The sequence below is a fragment of the Stegodyphus dumicola genome, chromosome X1 (genome assembly GCF_044657685.1).
Source record: "Stegodyphus dumicola isolate Sdum_Otavi_A_Nest chromosome X1, ASM4465768v1".
Classification (NCBI taxonomy): domain Eukaryota; kingdom Metazoa; phylum Arthropoda; class Arachnida; order Araneae; family Eresidae; genus Stegodyphus; species Stegodyphus dumicola.
Window position 1 is genome coordinate 236001771 of NC_140780.1, and position 20923 is coordinate 236022693.

At 33.5% G+C, this 20923-nt stretch overlaps 1 protein-coding gene across 2 annotated transcripts in view; it reads left to right on the forward strand.

The window, feature by feature from the left end:
• The window catches only part of LOC118183285 (putative ATP-dependent RNA helicase Pl10), a 143744-nt gene that overhangs the window by 50886 nt on the left and 71935 nt on the right, over positions 1-20923 (forward strand). For both annotated transcript variants that reach the window (XM_035352760.2, XM_035352761.2), the window contains one exon: positions 10517-10696. In XM_035352760.2, the coding sequence (XP_035208651.1) occupies positions 10517-10696 (180 nt within the window). The remainder of the gene's footprint in view (positions 1-10516; positions 10697-20923) is intronic.

Genomic DNA, 20923 nt, shown 5'->3' on the forward strand with positions numbered 1-20923 from the left:
TGTAATTCCTTCAAAATGCTTAATTGAAGCGAGGCTGGGATGACTGGTTTATACTCAAGATTTTCGTTTGTTGTTTTCGTATAAAATAATAAATTATCTATTATTTCATAGTTTGCTGCTCTATTTCTTATCGCATCGATATCTGTGTGCTCAAAGCTTTCGGGGTCTTTCAAATATGCATAGATATTTCCAAATTCAGGATCAGCTTTCAGTTCAATGATAATCGTATCTCTAGAATCTAAAATTTTTGAAGTCAACACAGTGCATTTAAGTTCATTTCCTTCATCGTCCAGTTTTATCCGAGAAAGTGCGTCAGCTACATTGTTTTCCTTACCCGGTTTATATTTTATTCTGATGTTATATTCTTGGAGTTTTAAAACCCATCTTATTAACCTGGGCGTTAGGTTTTTCCCCGAGTAAAGTCTACAAACAGCCGCATGATCCGAAAAGACTGTTACTGGCGCTTTGCCGAAATAAACTCAAAATTTGTGTACAGCCATTAATACGGCTAATGTTTCTCTTTCTGTAGCTGTATAATTCCTTTGTGTCTGATTCAATGTTTTACTAAAAAATGCCAGAGGATGGCTATTTTGCATAAGAACCGCACCCACCGCATAGTCTGACGCATCTGCTGCAATTTCCATGTTTTCGTCCCCCTCCGGGAATTTTAAAACAGAGGCATTGATGAGCACTTCTTTTAATCTTTCAAAAGCTGTTTTTGCTTCCGCTGTCCACGTAAATTTACCTCGCTTTCTTTTGATTACTAAGAGTGGTTCAACAATATTAGCGAAATCTTTTATGAAAGACCGATAGTAAGAACATAACCCAAGGAAAGAAGAAAGTTTCTTGGCGGTTTTGGGCGGTGGGAAATTCTTGATAGCTTTTATTTTTGAATCTTGCGTTTCTATACCCTTTTGCGAAATTTTATAACCGAGATATTTAAGTTCTTGATTCTGCGAACTTGCATTTTGAAGCGTTAATTGTAAGACTGGCCTCTTTTAATAATTTAAAAACTTGTTCTAGATCATTAATGTGTTGTTCCAACGTACTACTCGTTATAATTATATCATCTAGATAAATTAAAGTTGATTTTCCTAGGACAGGCTTTAGAGCAATGTCCATAGCTCTCTGGAATGTTGATGGGGCCCCACACAACCCAAAGGGCATGCGTAAAAATGCATAAGTGCCCGATTTTGTTATAAACGCGGTTTTATGTACGTCTTCGGGTCTCGTAGCTATTTGATATTAGCCAGACGTTAAGTCCAAAGTAGACATGTATCTTGTTGGTTTGATCTGTCTGATAATTTCCTCTATAACCGGCAAAGGGTAAACTGGAAATTTAGTAATACTATTTAGTTTTCTGTAATCGATAGCAAACCTCCAAGCCCTTTTATCTGAAGGAGGAAACTCGTTCTTTTTCCTACATAGTACGACTGGACTCGCGTACTCACTATTTATGGGTGTTATTATTTTATTCTTTAACATCTCCTGAATATGTTCTTCGATGATTACGTCTTTTTGTTTGTCGTACCGATAAGGTTTAGCCCTACAAGGTTTTTCGGCAGTTAATTGTATCTTATGCGTAACTATTTGACAATTTCCCGGCTTTTCTGAAAACAAGTTAAAAAAATTACTCACCACTTGCTGTATTGCTTGCCTTTCATGGTCATTCAGATGGCTAAGGTCCACTTGCGGTTTCTCCACAGGTTCCACCACCCTCTGGTCCATCTCCAGCACCACGGAACTGTCTTGAAAATTCAATTTGGCCCTCGCGGCCCTTAAAAACTCCATACCTAAAATAAGAGGATTTTGCAGATTCTTCCCTACAAAAATTAATACTTTGAGGCTTTCCTCTTTTACCTGTATGTTTAATGATAATTTCCCGATGCAGTGACATGTTTTTCCTTGCGCCGCTATAATTTCCGTATTTTTGGTTTTAAATAATCGTACCCTATAAAAATTCTTTTTGAAGAAATTTTCGCTCATAAAATTTCCTTCTGCTTCTGTATCGATGAGGACTTCTACTGGTACATCGCCAACCAGGACTTGTATAATTGTTAGATGTGAGTTTTTTACGATGACCGTATTTAAATGTCTTTTTGAGGGTTTTTTTAAAACTTCCGGGGTCTGGACCCTCTCTTTCACATGCCCCTCTACTCGTTTAAAGCTTTCCTTTCAAGTTGTGCCTTCTGGGTACGCGGATGTTTATTTTCGAATTTTCTTTTTGGGCCTTGACCTTCGAGTTTCGATGAGTTAGCTTGATAGCTCTTTCCCCCATAAGAGCGATTTCCATTTCTGGTTTCCTCATTTGAAGATTTCCTTCGTGTACTTTGAGAATATGTTGCCCCTCTAGCTTTTTCCGCTATTCTGCGATTTTGAAACTTCACCGCCAATTCAAAGAGCTCCTGCAATGTGCTTGGGTTTCTAATGTCGAAGTAGTCTTGAACAGCGGGTAACAGTCTTGGTAAGATTATTTCAATAATCTCCGCATCGGTTTCTTCCCATACAGCATATCCGTCAGCTTAATTTTTCGTAGAATAAAGTCCATCAATTCTTCTGTATCCCGTTGATAGAAACTATATAGTTTGGCTTCCAGCCTTGCTCTATCTTTCACTATGGGGAAGGCCTTTACTAACGATTTTTTTGAAATTTTCAAATGTATATGTCTGGCTTCCAAATTCCCCTAATAAAAATTTGCCTATATTTTTCCACCATAGCGCGGCCCGTCCTCTTAGTGCGGATGTGTCGATGGCAACTTTTTGTGTTTCAGGCACAGGGTAGAGCTGAAAGTGATTTTCTAGGCCTTCTAGAAATATCGCCACCGAATTTTTTCCATCGAAATTGACGTTTGGCTTGATTGACGCTCTCAAAGTCTGGACCAGGTATCCAAATCCTTCCAATTGGCTTGCTATTTCTTGGTGTTGTCCAGCGGCTTCCATCCAATTTTCGGCCATTTCAGTTCGATAAGTGTTCGGGCACCAATGTAGCGTTGCGCGCCTCCAACTTGCACGCAACCAAGAGGTGACTGTTGAAACTGGATAAAAGACAGAGTCTTGTTAAGGGTTTAAGTCCCTTTTTATTCAACGTAATAAATTACAAGTGCGTGCTCTTGATGCTCACAAACTACGCCAACTCGGCGGTAAAATAAAAATAATAACCTGAAAAGAAACTAAAGACAAGACTCTAACTACGAGGCTCTCTAAAAGTGACTAACCTCACCGCATTTTGCAATACCGCTGCTAATTCAGCAAACTTGAAGATCACGTTGAACGAATAACAATACTTCCAGGCAAGCACACAGGCCAAAACGCGGGGTTCTTCAATTTCTGCCTAACTACCTCCGCGCTCGTGAAGTAAGAACAGCACACCTCGAACTCGTTTCCTTTCTATTTAACTCGGAATACTTCCGCTGATAATTTGAATCCTCGCGCGTTCTACTAAAATTTACATACTCTGGCATTGGCAGTTCCAGGGGAAAGTAAGGCTTGACAGGAAAGGTAGTTTAAACTTAAAATAAATGTTAGTTAAAATAAATATAAACCCTACAATCTAATGTAGTCAATCTGTACTTAAGTATTATGTTTTTAAAATAGAATGAGGCTTAAAAAGCAATAGTATTTCTAATAATGAAACTTTTGCGTGCAATTGGGATTTTTTTTTATAATAATACTTTTATTCAGTTGTTAATTCAGTGAAACTTATTCTAATTGCTATGAAAATTTTTAATAGATAAAAGCAGAATATAAAAATTAATGTTGTCAAAAAATTTACTATTAATTTATTTAAACTTTTGCATAAAATATTTTTACTGTGTTTTTGGTCTTTTATATGCATATGCATACATCATCTTTTCTGAAAATTCTTTATTACAGTATTTTAAATTTATCTTTAAATATAAAATTTTGGCTCTTTTTAATCTTTCAGTATTACATTAGTTTCCAGTAAGTTAATTTAATTTTTCTTCTGCACAGTGTTCTATATTTATAATGCAAAATTCAGCTTTATTTTTCAGTTTTTCACATCATATGATAAAATTAGCATTTTACACCTAAAATAATTTTGTTTAGTTAAAATGTCACATTGAATCCCAGCACCTCCTGAGGCAAAATTTGCATCTTTTAAAGAGCTTTGCTTTAGATAATATACTTGTTGTTTATTCAGACTTCATGTATTGTACAACCAGAAATTTGTAGCTTCACTATGTCAAGAAACTGTTTTTTCACCCTCCTGAACTTATATCACTTGAGATCTATTTATGCTAGCTCTAAAAAACCTCATTTGGAACAGCCTTTAAAAGTCCTTGGTTTTGGTTGAAATTTACTGGAGGTTCAATTTTTTGCCCATCTGATGTTTCTGTTCCTTTTCTGTGACTACCTCTATCACTGTGATTTGATATTTTGCATGAAGATAGCAAGACTGTGTGCCATCCTGCTGTCATCTTGATGTGGTTATCCATGACGTATCATGGCTGTAGCCATGGTCCTTTCCAGCATGGTGCAGCAATATGATGCACGGAATCCTGACAGGGAGTGCAGCTGTCGAAGATATGAACCGGAGTAGGAATCCAGTAGAATGCGATATTCAAATTCCGGACAGCATCTTGGTGATGTAAAGCATTGACTTTAGCCAAGTACCTGCTAACTTAATGTTATGGCAACGTAGGCCTGATTGATATGACAGCAGTTACATTGTCAAGTTATCTATCACCTTGTTATCCATCTTATGCTGAGGTTATTCATCGGCTGTGTTAAGTTCAAGGAAAGCACCAGTTAGAAACCTTTTGTCTCACTTTCTAGTATGCTTCTTTGTTTGGCTACCTTCCTTTCTGTTATGCAAACATCTCTTAACACCTCCTAAAACAACAGTTCTAATAGCTTCTTAAAAAAAAAAATTGTAATAAATTATGTTCGTAAATATCTATTGTTATAAACTGCAAAATTTCCTTAGATTGTGATTTTAATTTTGCTGTTTTTAAAGAATATTTTGTGAAGTAAAAGAATTTTTTTAATAGTGAACATGGCAATCTTTTCTAAGATATTGTTGCGGTTTTGGGGTTTGTGGATTTGGAGTGATTGATGACAATACTTGATGAAGAATCAAAACACAATTTATTTAACCTGTATTACTTGGGACAGTTCGAAAGACGCGTTTACAGTCATCAGAAAGCTGCAACAAATACGCTGAAACAAATCGGCAACACAGCCTTCAGGCTGTAACGGTGAAAACTTCACGTCAAAACACCAAAGTGCAGTTCCCGACTCAGTCAATCGCTCCTGGAGCTCAGCACAAGATAAAACTCGACAATACACTCACGATTAACTGATGAGACACTCGTGATACACTAGACTGCTGCTTCACGTACAGGCAGGGTTTATATATTGGCTTACCTTCGAGAACATTCTGGGCCAAATTGGTAATGTTCACCATCCATCTATGGTATATCGCCAATTTTGCTGCCAAATGGGCGATTTCGTGCCAAATATGCTAACCCTGCATTAGTTTACCATTTCTGGCAACCTTAAACCTGCTTTGCGGGGAAGCTATCTTACCGTGGCTGCGCACATCGTAACAATATATATATATATATCGAAGTGGAGAACTTGCCGCCTCTGTTTCGTGTGCGGCCTCTAGCTTTTGTATTAATTAATGTATATAGATTAGAACAATTTGAAAAGTAATAGAATTAAATAACATGCTGCCATCTATTGAGAATAACGTAAATTAGAATGCTGCAGTGTTGCAGTACTAGCAGTCTTTTTCATACTCTGAAATTATTGCCATTCTGGTTGCACTTTTCAGTTTGTCAATGACGAGCAGTAGAAATTCTTGCTTTTTTTTTTTAAACTTCTGCATGGCTCACCCCTACTTGAAGTACACTAACCATGTTGCTATAGCTACCACCATTCACCAGACACCCTGACGGTGGCTGTTCTCAGAGACAGACAGTACCTACTTTTCTCCCTCTGCCCTGCACCCCTCAGCATTCCCCCGCATGTTACGAAGTTGGTGATTTGTAGTTATCTTTCCATGCTTGCAACAACCTCGTCTCATATTGCTATCAGCCAATTTGAAAATCTAGTACAGTCAAAAGTCGTTAATTCGGACACCCATAATCCGGAAAGATCTATAATCCGGACCTCAAAGCTAAAAACTTTCTGCGCATGCGCCGCGTTGACACATGCGCATAGGCGTTTACGCGTGCGTGTAAGACCTCTTACGACTGCGCATTTGCGTGTGCGCAAGCGCAGAATACGTTTTCGCGTGCGCGTTTTATGTATAACAAACGGTATAAGCTAAAATTATCTAATTATCTATTTCAGTTAATGTTGATGATTGCGTTTTTCCTTAATTTTCGAATTGGATCCGGCTTATTATTTTTTGCAGACTGTAAGAGCAATACTATAAAAGTAAACTTGAACTTTCGATTATGTCAAATAGAATTTCCGATATATATTTACTAATATGTAAAGGATCTACAAAGCAAAAGTATGCTTCGAAGTCCATTAAACAAAAAGTGGAATTGCTGCAAAAAATGGATAAAGACATGAAGAATGTGACAGAGAGGTTAGTGAAAACGAAAAAATTTCGATTGACAAGTTAGTCGGTATTCTCGGCACAGCAATTAACGGGACTTGAACAGCGGAACTTTGTAACTGAACAAGAAATTATGTCTGTTTAATAGAATTAAAGAGAAAGTATTATCACATGAAACGAAGCAAAACTTAAACAACTTACATTGAAAGAAATGTTTAATAAAGTAAACAAATAAATATTAAGCTTTTTCATTTTGCAAATTTTGATACCCTTTAGATCATAATTGTTCTTTATTTCATAAATTACGGTTTCATATTTTTAATTTTAGAATTTCTGCATGCCATCTAACGAGATTTAAACTGATGATCTATAATCCGGAATCGCCGAAGTCCCGACGAGTCCGGATTAACGACTTTTGACTGTATGCCATTTTAGCCATAAAGATATTGATGAATAGATGTTGCCAATATGTGTTGGTTTCTTTGAAACTTGATATCATCAGATTCAACAGTTAATGAAACCAGACTGCTTTAGAAAAAGGTTATCAGATATTATTTTGAGAAATGAGGGTTAAAATTGTTCATAAGCCTTAAAGCTCTTGCTTGAAGGTTATACAGCTTGTGATTATAAATGTAAATTAAGATTAGTAGTACTGGGAAACATTTGCTCTCAAATTAAGACTAGCTGTTGCCCCCAGCTAGATGCATAAAAATGCTTTATGTATTCATATTTTATGACTATGTTAGCTGTTTAACTTGCATGATGCCCCTTATGTGTCTTAAATGTTTGTCTTTATATACTTTTCGATGAAGAAATATAAACTGCTCTTAATGAATTTTGCTAAAAGTTTACAGACTAGAAAACATTTATTTGGAACAATAAGATTGTGATTAAGATAAAATAACACGCTGAACAAGTATTAATATATATTTCAAACAACAAAAATCTGTGTTATATTTGCAAATTTTCACAGCTGCCAAAGCTGAGGATGATGATTTGGTAAAACCATCGAAACTAATCTTGTAAAAATTTGCAGCACCCTTTGCACTTTGGCAGCTGATGGTTCGGTAAAGCAATTGAAACTAGTTGTGTGAAAATTTGCAAATATAATGCAAATATTTTTCATATTAAATATCTCTTTGCATATGAAAATTCATCACTCATTAGTTTGATGCTTTATGAATTTCTGCATGCCATCTTACGCGATTTGAACTGATGATTTATAATCCGGAAAAATCGATAATCCGGAATCGCCGAAGTCCCGACGAGTCCGGATTAACGACTTTTGACTGTATTGTTTTACTTATTCTGAGGTTTTACTAATACATGCTTTTATTGTATTTTTAGTAAGTATATGCTTTCTTAAAGATACTATTTGATATTCATTTTTCATCCATCATATGAAATTGTAAGAGAAGCAAATTAAGTGAAGGAAACAGAACATTTAATGTAGAATGGGAGTTAATTATTTCCAAGGAGGTTAGAACAGAAGGAGGGAGGGTTTGCAGTTTCCTCCACTATCGGGGAATGAAACTCCACCAAACGAGTGGCGTCCATGTTTGTAACTTCAAAATATTCCATTACGGCAGTGAAACGTACGTGTTTCTAAGCTGTTCCGTGCAGGTATTTTCCAGTAAAAATATGTTAAATTTATAATGAAATGCTTCGCTATTGTTAATTTTTTTGTTTTAAAGTTAGATGATATCCGTAATTTACTACGTACAGACAATTATGAAGAAATAATTCAGAATCTAAATGCATGTGCATAATATTAAAGCCTTTAAAAATTATGTTTTTGCATATTTCAAGAATTTGTTTAGGTTTTATTAGCAACCTGTTAGGTGTACTTTCCAATTTTTTTTAAGAAGTGATATTTCTGATTTATTCACAATATTATCATAATTTATTAAAGAATCATTTCATATACAAAATTTAAGAGAGAGAAAAGGAAGTTATTTTAGTATGCTTAAATACTTCAGCTTTAAATTGTAATACACTAAAACAGAAATTCAAATATTATTTTATTGGCTATAGCAGTTGTTGTAATAGCTAATTTCAGGAGACTGGTACTTGATGCAATTAGTATTTAATTTTTTAAAGCATTTATTGGCATACTTTAAAAATTTAAATAATTCTGAATTTCGATTAAAAAACACATTGTAGCTTTTATCCATTTATCAATTTTTAGAAGTATTTTAGGGAGGGGGAAGATTGTTTTTGTGGAAACCTGAGAAAACTGTTAATTTTGATTAAGCTACAGTAAATGAAATAACTTCATTGATTTAGAAAATCTAAAATGCTAAATAGAGATAAAAATAAACAGCAAATAGATTTGCATTATACATGTCAAAAGCGACAGCTCATTAAGGGGTGGGGGATTTAGATGGTTGCTCAGCACAGTGCATCTCCAAGGTAAAAAAATTAAAAACTTATTTAAATTCTATTCTGACTTATTTCTAATGTTTTCCGGATCAGAAAATTTCTACGCATAATGGGAAAATGTCTGTCTGATATTGAACAAATAATGCAACAGTGTAAAAAATATAGTCGTATTTTACGAATCTTGAAGAAATCGCTTTGAATTAAGCTGAATTACAAAAATATACCTATATAAATTTTTGGATGCATCTTTCCACATGTTCAATTGCGTAAATATTTTATTTACTTTTATCGCTATACTGCCCAGAAATTTGTTAAGTTTATGCAAAACATTTTAACAACAGAACAGTTTATCAAATGCACAAATTATATTCATAACAGTGCACAAAACTTAAAAATAAATAACAATTAATACATAAAGAAAAGCAATGCTTTATTTAACACCTTTACAATTCATAAAAATAGTAACAATTGATTTCTTACTTTTTATGAAAATTATAAAACAAATTACCTAAAATTTGAGCTCACCCAAGCCAGGTATCAGAGGTGGATGTATATACATCCACACACATATATTTATATACTTTTGATGTGGCCGATTGGAACTGAAAAGGGAGGTGCACAACTACATGTTACAGCAGTCCCAATACGAAATTTCAACATTCTGAGGCTCCTCAATTTTGAGTTATGTGAGATACATAAGTACGTAAAGAAGTCACAAAAAAACTCTTTCGAATTTCATTTTCCAATCTGTTTTGGGAAAAAGTGTCCTTTATTCTGTCCTTACATACAGATGTCACGCAAAAATATCATTAAATTGCATTCGTTAGTGGTCAAGATGAGTATTTTTTGAAATACAATGCCTGAAATTTTTCGTGATTGCAATACTTCCTATACTTCGTACAAGGAAATAAAGAGGAGAACTTGGAAAAAAATTGATATCATTTCACTGCATTTTGCATCAGCAAAATCTTGGTGCAAAAACAACCATTTTAGAACATGGTGTTGATTGATAAAAGTTTTAACTTTACGACAACAAATTTTAAACTTTCATCATGAACAGGCAAAACTGTGTGATGTATCAGATGAAACATTTTGCAGAAACATTGCATTTTTGTCTGATGATTTTTGTTTTATCACAATACAAAACAGTTTAAATATTTGCTTTAACATTTAACTGAACTTTATCAGTTCACTTAAATGTAGAAATTTTGTACAAGTCTGGCAATTTTATTCTAAAACAGTGTGGTTTTAAATGAACCTTTTAAAGATGTTTCTAAAAAATATGTGCTTAGGCCGTTTTCTTAGATTTTAAAATGATTTATTAAATTCTTTAAATCTTAGCATCAAAACATTTAACTGTTACTATTTCAGAAGTCAAACAACAAAAATCAGCGTTATATTTTCAAAATTTTCACAGCAAAGATATTTTCAAATTTCCTGTGAAAATTTTGAAAATATAACTCTGATTTTTGTTGTTTGACTTCTGAACTAGTATTTGTTTGGCATGTTATTGTGTCTTAATTATTACTGTTATTTTGAAAAATCAGTTATATTACCTTATGATAAGCTCTTATAATCTAAAATCAGTTTGATGTTACAGTGAAAGGGTTGGAAATTGGCGAGATCCATCATCTGTAAAAGAAAATTGGGAAGATAAACCAAGAGAAGAAGTGCGAGGAACTAGAAATAATTCTTATGATCGAAGAAATGGTACAAAACGCTATGAAAGAGAAGATGAAGACTGGAGTCGACCTCTTCCTCGTGATGATCGTCTTGAAAGGTGATTTTTGTCTTTACCGATCTTATTGAAACAGACGTTATACTGCTGCATTATACCGATCTTATTGAAACAGACATTATTAAATAGACATACACATGCTGTATTGATTGAATGCTTATTTGATATGATTTTACTCAGTGGATTCTTAAAATCTGAAGTCTACTGTGCCTCCAGAGTTGAAGTAATTCTGTGTAATTTGCTTGTTTTGAAAAATTGATGGCAATTACTTTCTTATTGTAAGTCATAGTTTCTTTTATCTTGTATGAACACTGTTACTTTTTTTTTAAAGTTATTTTTAGTAGCATTGCCTACATTAATATATTCCTTCTTGTTGGTAAAGCTATGAAATCTCCGCCATACATAAATGAAAATCTTAATTTACTTTTTTGGAACACCACATCATATCGGGGAAAAACCCTTATTTATGTGGAGAATATAATAAGCGACAGAGCATAATTGTAATTATCAAATGAAAAATAAAACTGCTTAACAGGATATTGAATCATACACTGTCTCATTGTGTATAATAATAATAACAACATCTTAGCATTTGTAGTGAATACTTTAAGTATTAATTTACTGAAATTCAGGGTGCCCACTAGCAATTGAGCTGTACACTGATAGTTTGAATTGTTTTCGATTCCGGGCAAATGGGCTGGCTGCTTGACCTTTTTCATGTTCTCCATGTATAACGTGGATACGGTTTCTTATAAAAAACCATAAATGAAGGCATCCCTCTCCTTTGACATATAACCCTAGGAGGGTGCTTTGTCATAATCAGATAAACCAAATCAACCTGAAATTCAGAGAGAATAGATAAATGTACCAGGCTTACCAGATAATATTTTCAAATGCAAAATTTTCTGACTAATGATAAGCAAAAAGTGTCTTATGTCGATGTTACAAGAGATGTGTAATGTATGAGTAAAGGACTTTTGAAGAACCATAGCAAGAGGAAGCAGAGACTTACTCTTTACCCTAAACTATGTTGAATTCACAATCAATTCATTTTTCTCTTTTAATCATCACAGCATGTAATCCTATTTGACTAATCATTCTCTTCACAGCTGCATGTTTTCCTTTATTTAGCCAGATAGTCTTCACATCTGCTGGTGTTTCATGTTTATTGAGTCTTGACAAACCCTAAATTAGTCTCTGTGTCCACTTGTCATTCATAACCACAAGTTGTTAATCTTGTGTGCACTGCCAGAGCATGTTCATCATATTTTATGCCATTGTGTATATAGGATCAGGTAAGTTAAAAAGTGAAACGGTGAAAACCTTTCCCTGTGAAACAGCTACATAATAATTATCAGAGCTAAACAAACACCAATAAAAAATATTTATTTGCATCTTTGTTAACTCCTTAACGATCTCATAATTTTCAAGAAAACACTAAAAATGTGAAAAATTTTTTATTCAAGAAAATTGTATAAATGCAGTATATACATGTATATAATTATATATCCAAAATATTTTGACGTAACACGTAAAAAATATTTTCTTATATTATTTGTTTCTTCTCTTTCAAGCAATAATTTCAAGACTGCATTATCTAATGCTTCCATAGTTTTATTGTAATTGGTTACAACTGTAGTTTTTTTTTTTTTTTTTTTTTTTTTTTCAGTTTTTCAAGTGCACTGTGCATCTACCATGTCATTTGTATGGGAAATACAGTATACTCCCGATTATCCGCGGAATTGGGTGGCACAGCCGTCGCGGGTAACAAAAAACGCGGATAATCCGAAAAAAGCTAAATACGGGTATAGCAAATAAGAAAACAGTCATTCAAACTTTGAAAAATCATTTTGTGTACAATAAAACGTAAAATAAACAGCAGGAAATGTTTAACTAACGCTTAATATTTTAACTTATTACGCTTAATATATTCTCCTCGTGAAGTCCAATTTCTCGAATTCTATGTAGCTGTTTAAAACGAGTCAACCAGCCAGAAGACACATCAAAATTTCCTTTCAGGCCTAACAACTCCAAAAAGATTTTTGCCTTCGCCGCAATGATCGGACAGGAGTACCCTCTTTTCGATCTTGAGCTAACCATTCTGTCAATGCTGTATCTAGCTCATCAAAGGTAGAACCCTTCATAGGTTTTCCCGTTTTCTTTGCGGAAGCACTGTCCGACATTAATGCAAAGTTCACCAGTTTGTCTTTGTGCTTTAGAATGTCATGCACTGTTGTTTCCGTGATTCCATAATCCAATTCCATCTGCTGCCTTGTAACACCGTTTGCTACTTTTGAAATTAATTCTAGTTTTTGCACAATCGTCAACACAACCTTCTTTCGTTTTCCTTCTTTCGTGACATTTTAAATCGGTAAGGAAAAACACAAAACCAAAAAGATAAGAAATTAACTCCGGTTCGCAAACACTATCAGGCTAACACAATGGCGAGTGGGAGGAAGTGGACATGTCAGTAAGATTAAGACGAGAGAGGGCGGTGGAGTGGGCACTGCAAGGGTTAGCAAGAAATCACCTACCCATCAGAGGGCAAGGTTCCGAGAAGGCCTAGGATATTTTTGCCATAAATAAGCACGATGTTAGGAAATTTAACGTTTCTCACAGTTTTGTGAACATTTTTATTTTCTTTGTTTTACGCTTGTAAAAAAAAAAAAATCTTTGTTCGGCAGGCGCGGATAATCGGGAGTCTACCGTAGATAACATCGTAACATCTTTCGTATCTTTCCACTTCATGACAATAGCTGTGCTTTGATGAAAAGCAGTCTGACCTTTTGAGATTTTCTTTTTTGCCAGTTCTTGAGGATTCTTTTAATTTCATTTTATATTTCCGTAAGTGTCTGTTTGAAATTTTAGGAGCATGTCTGCTAATTCTGGTGGGGTATAAAAATTGTCTGTCAATATCATTGTTTTAGCAATGGTTTGATGAGTGACATAAATTGACAGAGCAGTTCTTTATATTTCAGATAAAAATTACATTTGTTCTGGTACAGATGATTTGAGACCTTATATATACTAAAGTTGATTTACTTTATATATGTGATGTTACTCCGAAGTGGGATCTCTTTTGAGCCATATATTGTGGCCATCCCAAACCATGTTTGAAGAGCAGAGTATTTCATCAATTGCAATATCACATTCAGGAGAACAGCTGTTTAAAGGTGTTCTAACACAGACCAAATTTTGTGCAGTTTTGGACTCGGAGATGTGTTAGAATCAAAAATTAAATTTTCTATGTAGTGTAGAAACTTGTGTATCTTAGAATCATGTTACAAGGCAAGATTACAAAGTACATATTACAGATACGCATATTTGGGTAGTACTGACATCTAGTTTAAAATAAACCATTTATTTTCAATTACTTTGTAATAGTCTAGTACTCAGCCCATTATAAATTAAAATAAGAAATAATAATTTTTCAAGGTATGACAAATTTATTGTTTTTAATCTTTTTGGTGCATTACTTTTGAACACTCCAATCTGGAAATATCATGCACATGAGATAAAGAGTAAAACCTTGCTTCATAATTTTGATAGGAGTGAGAAGGAAGTAGTTAATGTAGAGATGGAGTGCATATTTCAGTTAAAGGATTGCGATATTCATCTGCAAGATTAGACTGCATGAACCCTTAAAATTTCACTCACTGAAACTTATGTAATTTATTTGAAATAATTTATTGGCAAGATTAGACTGCATGAACCCTTAACATTTCACTCTCTGAAACTTATGTAATTTATTTGAAATAATTTATTGTCATTGATTTACCAGAAGATCTGAATTTTAGGTGTTAAAGCTAGGCATTTTTCATATCTACCACACTGGAATAAACGTGCCATCCTAGATCATGCATTAGTGGCTACTTTATAATTATATGCAAATGAGGTAGTAAAGTATCCAAAAGTAAAAATGTTGCTTTAAAAATGAAACAGTTAAAAATGGGAATTTTGGCAGTTTTGAACTTAGCAGAAACGTGTGATGCAAGGTGAAAAAAGGCATAAGGAAAAAAGGCATAATACACAGCTTTACTGTGTGCTTCTTGAATGTTCTAGAGTGATTTATTTGAGTTTGGTGCTAGAAATTGATTGTCAATTTCTACTTAACATTAGGAAGGGGAAAATTTGGTTATGCAGTTTAGTAGTTGTGAGGAATACCCCTCCAAAAGGACTGAATTATTGGAAATTAAATGGCCTTTAAATAATGCCAGGTTTCTGCTTGTTGCAGAAGAAAATATGCTGCAAAGTTAATGCAAATTTTTTATCATGTGCCATCACTTATGGATGATTCAAGTGTAGTATATGTTTCTTTCAATGATTCAAATGCTAACGACATCAAACCAGTCATGCAATCCAGTCAGCTAAGTTTGTTGCATGAGTTCAAATTTGCAAATTCTCCAACAGCTGCATTAAAAAATTTGCATATTTAATTTTCTTTCTGTTCTTTAAAACATCCAGAGTAATGAATTAGATTAAGTTAAGTAAATTTTAAAATGTTATGAAACTGATAGCTAACAGAATGGGCTGTCAATGTGGTCTGTAATTAACACTTAAGTAATGAGAGATCATACTTTTATGTTTCCAGTGTTCATCATGGTATCAATGCCACTTTCTAGCACAATTGTCAGTTAGAAATGCAGATGCTGTCCGAACATGTAATCCAGATATGTGCAAACATCCGGTTTGGGGCAGAAGTGGGCATATCTATCGGTGATGTAGGGTTGAGTGCAGTAGCCTGGTAGATTTAAAAGGTTCTTTCATTTCATGCTCGTATGTTTCGAGTGCTGCACAACAGAAAATTTTTGTCTGCGTTTTACACATTTCAAATTGATGTACACTGCGCAATAAAAAGGGGGGACAGTTCTATATCTCCCATTCTATTGGGCCAATCGGAAAAATTCAAATTGCGTTCTTCATGTTTCGAAAGCGCGACTTAGGATACATACTAGATTTATATATAGCACTATTCTAACTTAGGTATTTTGACGCAAAATCGGACTTTTTCTGAAATAACATACTAATTTTTTTGCATTCAATTCTGACTCAAATTATGCCTAAATATTTAGCTTTGTAAAATTTGGGGCGAAATTTATGGTGAAATCCACAAATTTATGTTGGTCATTTTTTTCAGTCTGCGCCATTTGGCGAACTTCTTAATATATCGCAACCTGTTTTCCTTTCCCTTTTTGCATTGTCTGTGAGAGGGGGAAAAGTTACAATTGTTCCTTTTTACAAATAATATTCTTTATATTATATTTTTAATTATAATTGTTATTTTAAGTAATTTTTTTTCTTTTTCAAATTTCATTTTAATTGTTTAAGTTGCATGGTGTCTTTCAAATAACTGTTTTAAAAATTTCTATTTACTCATTTGAACTGTGTAGTTTAAATAAAAGGTGCATCGTTTATTTTTTTTTCAAATAAGTTTTCTTTATACTATATTTTTAGTCATATTTATTATTGTAGGTAATTTTTAAATTTTTAGACTTTTATTTTAATTTTTTATGTTGCAAGGTCTCTTCAGATAATTGTTTTAAAATTTGCTATTTATTTATTTGAACTGAGCATCTTGAAAATTTATATTAATAAATATATTTAAAAATTTGATTTTATTTATTTAAATTGTGTTTCTTCGGAAGAATATTTTGTCACTCAGACTACAATGCATTTGAAAATTGCATATATTAAAAGAGAAAATACAGTAAAGCACAGATAACATGCCTTTCAATGTTTCGTTCAGAAAAAGATATATAAATAAGAGAGATGAACTTAGGATTACGACATTTTAACTTAGAATGACTTGCATACATTGCTTTAAACAGTTTTATCATTGTGCCCATTGCTTTACACAATTTTATCATCCTACGTTTAATTTCTTAAAATGTTATTCATATTTTAGTCAAATATTTTATTTTTGAAATCACAAGAATCAAATATCATACGATTAAAGAGTTTTTAAATTTAAAAAAAATACTAAATTTTATGCAAAAATTTATTTTTTCTTCGTAATGGCTTGCTCTTTATCTTCAGGCATTCTTCAAGTATATTAAAAAGCATCCAACTTTTGGAAACATCGTTATAATTCTGACATTCATTTTAAATAAAGTTATCGTCTTCCATTTCATAAAGGCCCACAAATGGCTAAGCGGTAACGTCGCTGAACATTGGCAGTTCGCTCTGGGGTTTGAATCCGGCAAGTGGACTGGTTGCATGCGCGTTTTCATGGTTTTTCTCATGTGTAACGTGTATGCCATCTAGGCCCCGTACAAAGTTCTTCACCAAGGCATCCTTCCTTTAAGGCAGATAGCCCCTGCTTTAATAATCCAATTCAATCCATTTCATAAGTGTGTGGTCAGAGCCTTTATCAGTCTTTAGAAGCTAAGCGTTTGGAAGACATGAGCTGAAAGAAAAGATTGGTTTCATCAAGAGATCTTAGATGATATCCATACACATTTTAGAGAAATTAGGATTTTTTGGAAGCAGGGCATTTGAAAATTAGCAATGCCCTCACCGGGATTCGAAATACAGACCTCTCGAATATGCACTGAGCTTGCAGACCACTACACCACGAAAGCATGCAAAGAAGGCGGGAAAAATACCTTACATACCCCCCTTTTAAAGGGTGACTCCCAATTAGGAGACCCAGTCACCAAATCCTGGCGATGAAGAATCATCATTCTCCACCTTTTAGTTCAGGCACCACTGTAGAGACATTAGGTATTTTATTTGGAAGCAGGGGAAATGAGAAATGAACAATGCCCTCGCTGAGAATTGAACCACGGACCTCTCGAATACGCACCGAACCATGAAGGCACACTATAAGAAGGTGGGAGTAAATACCTTATAACGTCACTGTATAAATTCCTGAATCTTCAAATAATTCGACTGAGAAATCATGGGATGTTCTGTTTATGATACAATATGATGCTCTATGACATAATTTAAATTTATACAACCATATAGTTGAAAACCAATCGCTCTTCAATTTAATCTGCAATGATGTGGTTTTTGTCTTATCCGTTTGTACAAACTCAATTGCTGCTATTTGCTGGTGTGCACATCCAGGTGTTTTCTGTTTGAACACCCAACTTCCTTGAAGTAGATTACCCTGTAAATTTTTGCTTCCCCCCCAATATCCTTCTTTACATCTACATTTGTTTTTAGTGCTGACACAAGAAAATTAATACGATCAAAAATTAATAAATAACTTCCATAAATTAGGGGATGGGATTTTTCTCTGTAATGTTTAATATTCCTCAGATACATTGTTCTTGACAAAACAATGTTAGGTCTTTCTAGTAAAATGCTTCTTTTATTCCGGGTCTTTTTCCAGATGAAACCAATTTCTCGAAGAATCTTTCTTCGCATTTCTTTTTGCCAAGGAAAACTGATTGTGTCTTTTGATACAGGAAGCAGTTCGGCTATTTTTGGTACCTTCTTTTCCCTGATATAAAAGTCTTGAACTGCTTGTCTTAAAATATCCAAATCAAAATTATCTAAGCCCGTAACTCACAACAATTTTTCTCTTTTTCTTTTTTTAGGGGAAGGGAATTCAACATTTTCTTTACTTTCAGGTTCTTTATGAATTCTGTTTATGCCGGCCTTAGAAATGTCAGTCATCTTTCTCACTCTAACGTGTCAGCTGTGTAACTGGGATGGTTAGTCTTCTTAATTGTAATTCTTTTTAACACAAACTTTAATCATGTCATACACTAATTACTTAAAATTGCTGCGGAAAAGCTTATTTCTAGAGCTTCGTGGAACACTAGAATTCGCAGTAAAAATGAAGATTTGAAAGTAAAAGGTCAGTAATAGCAATGCTCAATGATTGTAAGAAAAAACACTAAATGACCCCTAACCTCCGAGAGAAAAAAAATACCCACACTCTTCACCCACACCCCTTTAACCTCCGAGAGGGAAATAAACCTGTGTTTTTCATCTACACCCCTTCAATTAAACTGACCCATCTTACCCCTCAGCCAAACTGCTCTTGCTAGTGTGGTTTCTGGTATTTGTTTCATGGTCTCATGCTTGTATAAATTTGCTGTTAGTTATTTTAGACAATATGTTGATCTTTTCATTTGATGAGCTTCACTTTTAGCACATAGAATATTTCTGTTATTGACACAAATGGAAATCAAGACATGAGGTTAGAACTATTTAGCAGATAAATAAGGAGTTGTGAACAAAAATTTTCATAATCTTCATGGGAGGAAGCTTGATTTGGAGGAAGTTGTTCCCGACTTTATTCTGCAGCAAGGCATAGCACCCTCACATGGGGTTTTCTATCAGACAAAGTGTGTATGCTTCCATTTCCCCACGATTTTCAGCAGCTGAGACTGTGGCAGTTGAAGCAGTCTATCATGAGCGTGACAGGGATTGGAATACCACATAAGTGTTTTCCATTTAACCAGAGGGCTTGCATAGATCATTTATAGAAACTTGGATAACTATAGTTTCACTGTAAATTTGATAATATGGCATTCACAGGTATGCTTTCTTTTTGTCCCATTCAATATAAAGCACCCTGTGCTATATGAAAGTGAACTGATAAATTTCAGAGTTTCAGATAAGTCAGAAGTGCAATTTAAGGAATTGTTATTCAGAAGAATTGTTATTCAGAAGGGTGTTTGGAAAGACACTTTTGTTTTTTGTACTGCAATGTGATTTCATTCTTTTTGAAAAACTTGATTTATAATTTTGATTTTGAAAATTTTTGGTGTGTTGTAAAACTATTTTAATTTTATCACATGAAAATGCCAAAGTAGAAAATAGTTTTGCAGTTAATAATGATGTGTTGGTGGAAAACCTGGAAAATTTTTTAAAAGCACTGCAGACTGTTTCTGATGCTGTAAAAGTAAATGGAAGTGTGATGAATATTAATATACTTCTGATATGCCAGATCTACTCAGGGGGCATATTATCAAGCACTTGAAGACAAAAAGCTACACATTAATGATGATAAAAAAAAGGGAAAAGAAATTATCAGTCAAAAGGAAAGCACAACCTTGGATTAAAATTTTGGAGTGGGGGAAAAGAAATAAAATTGAGCAGAGATGTTTCTTCAACTCGCTCGCAAATTGCCGAATTCAATCAACAAATCTAGTTAGTTTTGTGCTAATTTTTTATTAGCATTTTTTCTGTTACTGTTTTGTCTAAGTGTAACTGCTTTGTTTGACCTTTTAGGATTTGGCAACTGTTGTAGTATTACAGAGGTGATTGTTTGGCAGTTGTGTGTTATTTAATAGGCTAGATGTAAATGCTGCCCCCATTGCCATTTTGTAAACAATAACTTCCATTCCACAACTTATTTGTAATGCTTTTTAAAATAATAAAGCTGTCTTTCATGACATCACAATTTCATTACAATTGATGATGGTACAATGCATTGTTTAAAAGTTTATAGGTACCATTAAAAAATCAGCAATTTCTGATTTTGCTTATTATTTAGTTAAAATGAATTGTAAGTATTTAATTCCTTTTGTATGTTTTTATGCATGTAAAATTAAGTTTAAAGTTATACTTTTGACTAATATTAATGCTGACATTTTATTATAAATGTATTTCAGTGTCAGTGACTGCAAATATGTCAGCTGCATACTTGCCAACCTACGTTGCTAAAAAAAAATTTTTTTTTTAAAGAAATCAGGAGAAATTTCTCAACAAAAAGATTTTTTAAATCATGAAAATATGTAGAAGGAAAATATATTTTGTAATAATGAATTAACTTTAGTAATTAATTAATATCTGAAAGTTCATTTATTATTTCTTAAATGCAAATAATGCAAACATACTTACGTGAAAAAAACGTTTTATTATTTGTGTCTTCTAAATAATAGAAAAATACTCTTATCAGTTTCTCTACTCATTAAATAATACTTTAACCAGATCACTAATTATTGATTGCAAAAGAAGAATTAATGCAATTCTGCCCTGTACAATTGTGTCAAGAACATCGAATGATGGCACAGTGGAGTGTACAAAAAAGCAAAGAGCTTTGTTCAGGTCCGAAGACAAAAAAAATATTTGTTCTTAAGATAAGCTTACAATAATCTGAAAATGTGTCCCCTGTCAAGCAAATTTTTTTTTTTTTTTTTTTTTTTTTTTTGAGAGAGAACTTTGTCTTGTGAGAGCTTTATGCTTATATTTTGTAGTATTATTTTGAGAATTGCCCATAGATGCAGAAATTACATAATTTTTCTCACATCTATTTTTAACGGTAGTAATAACTACATCTCTATTTACTTAAGGTAGTTTATAACT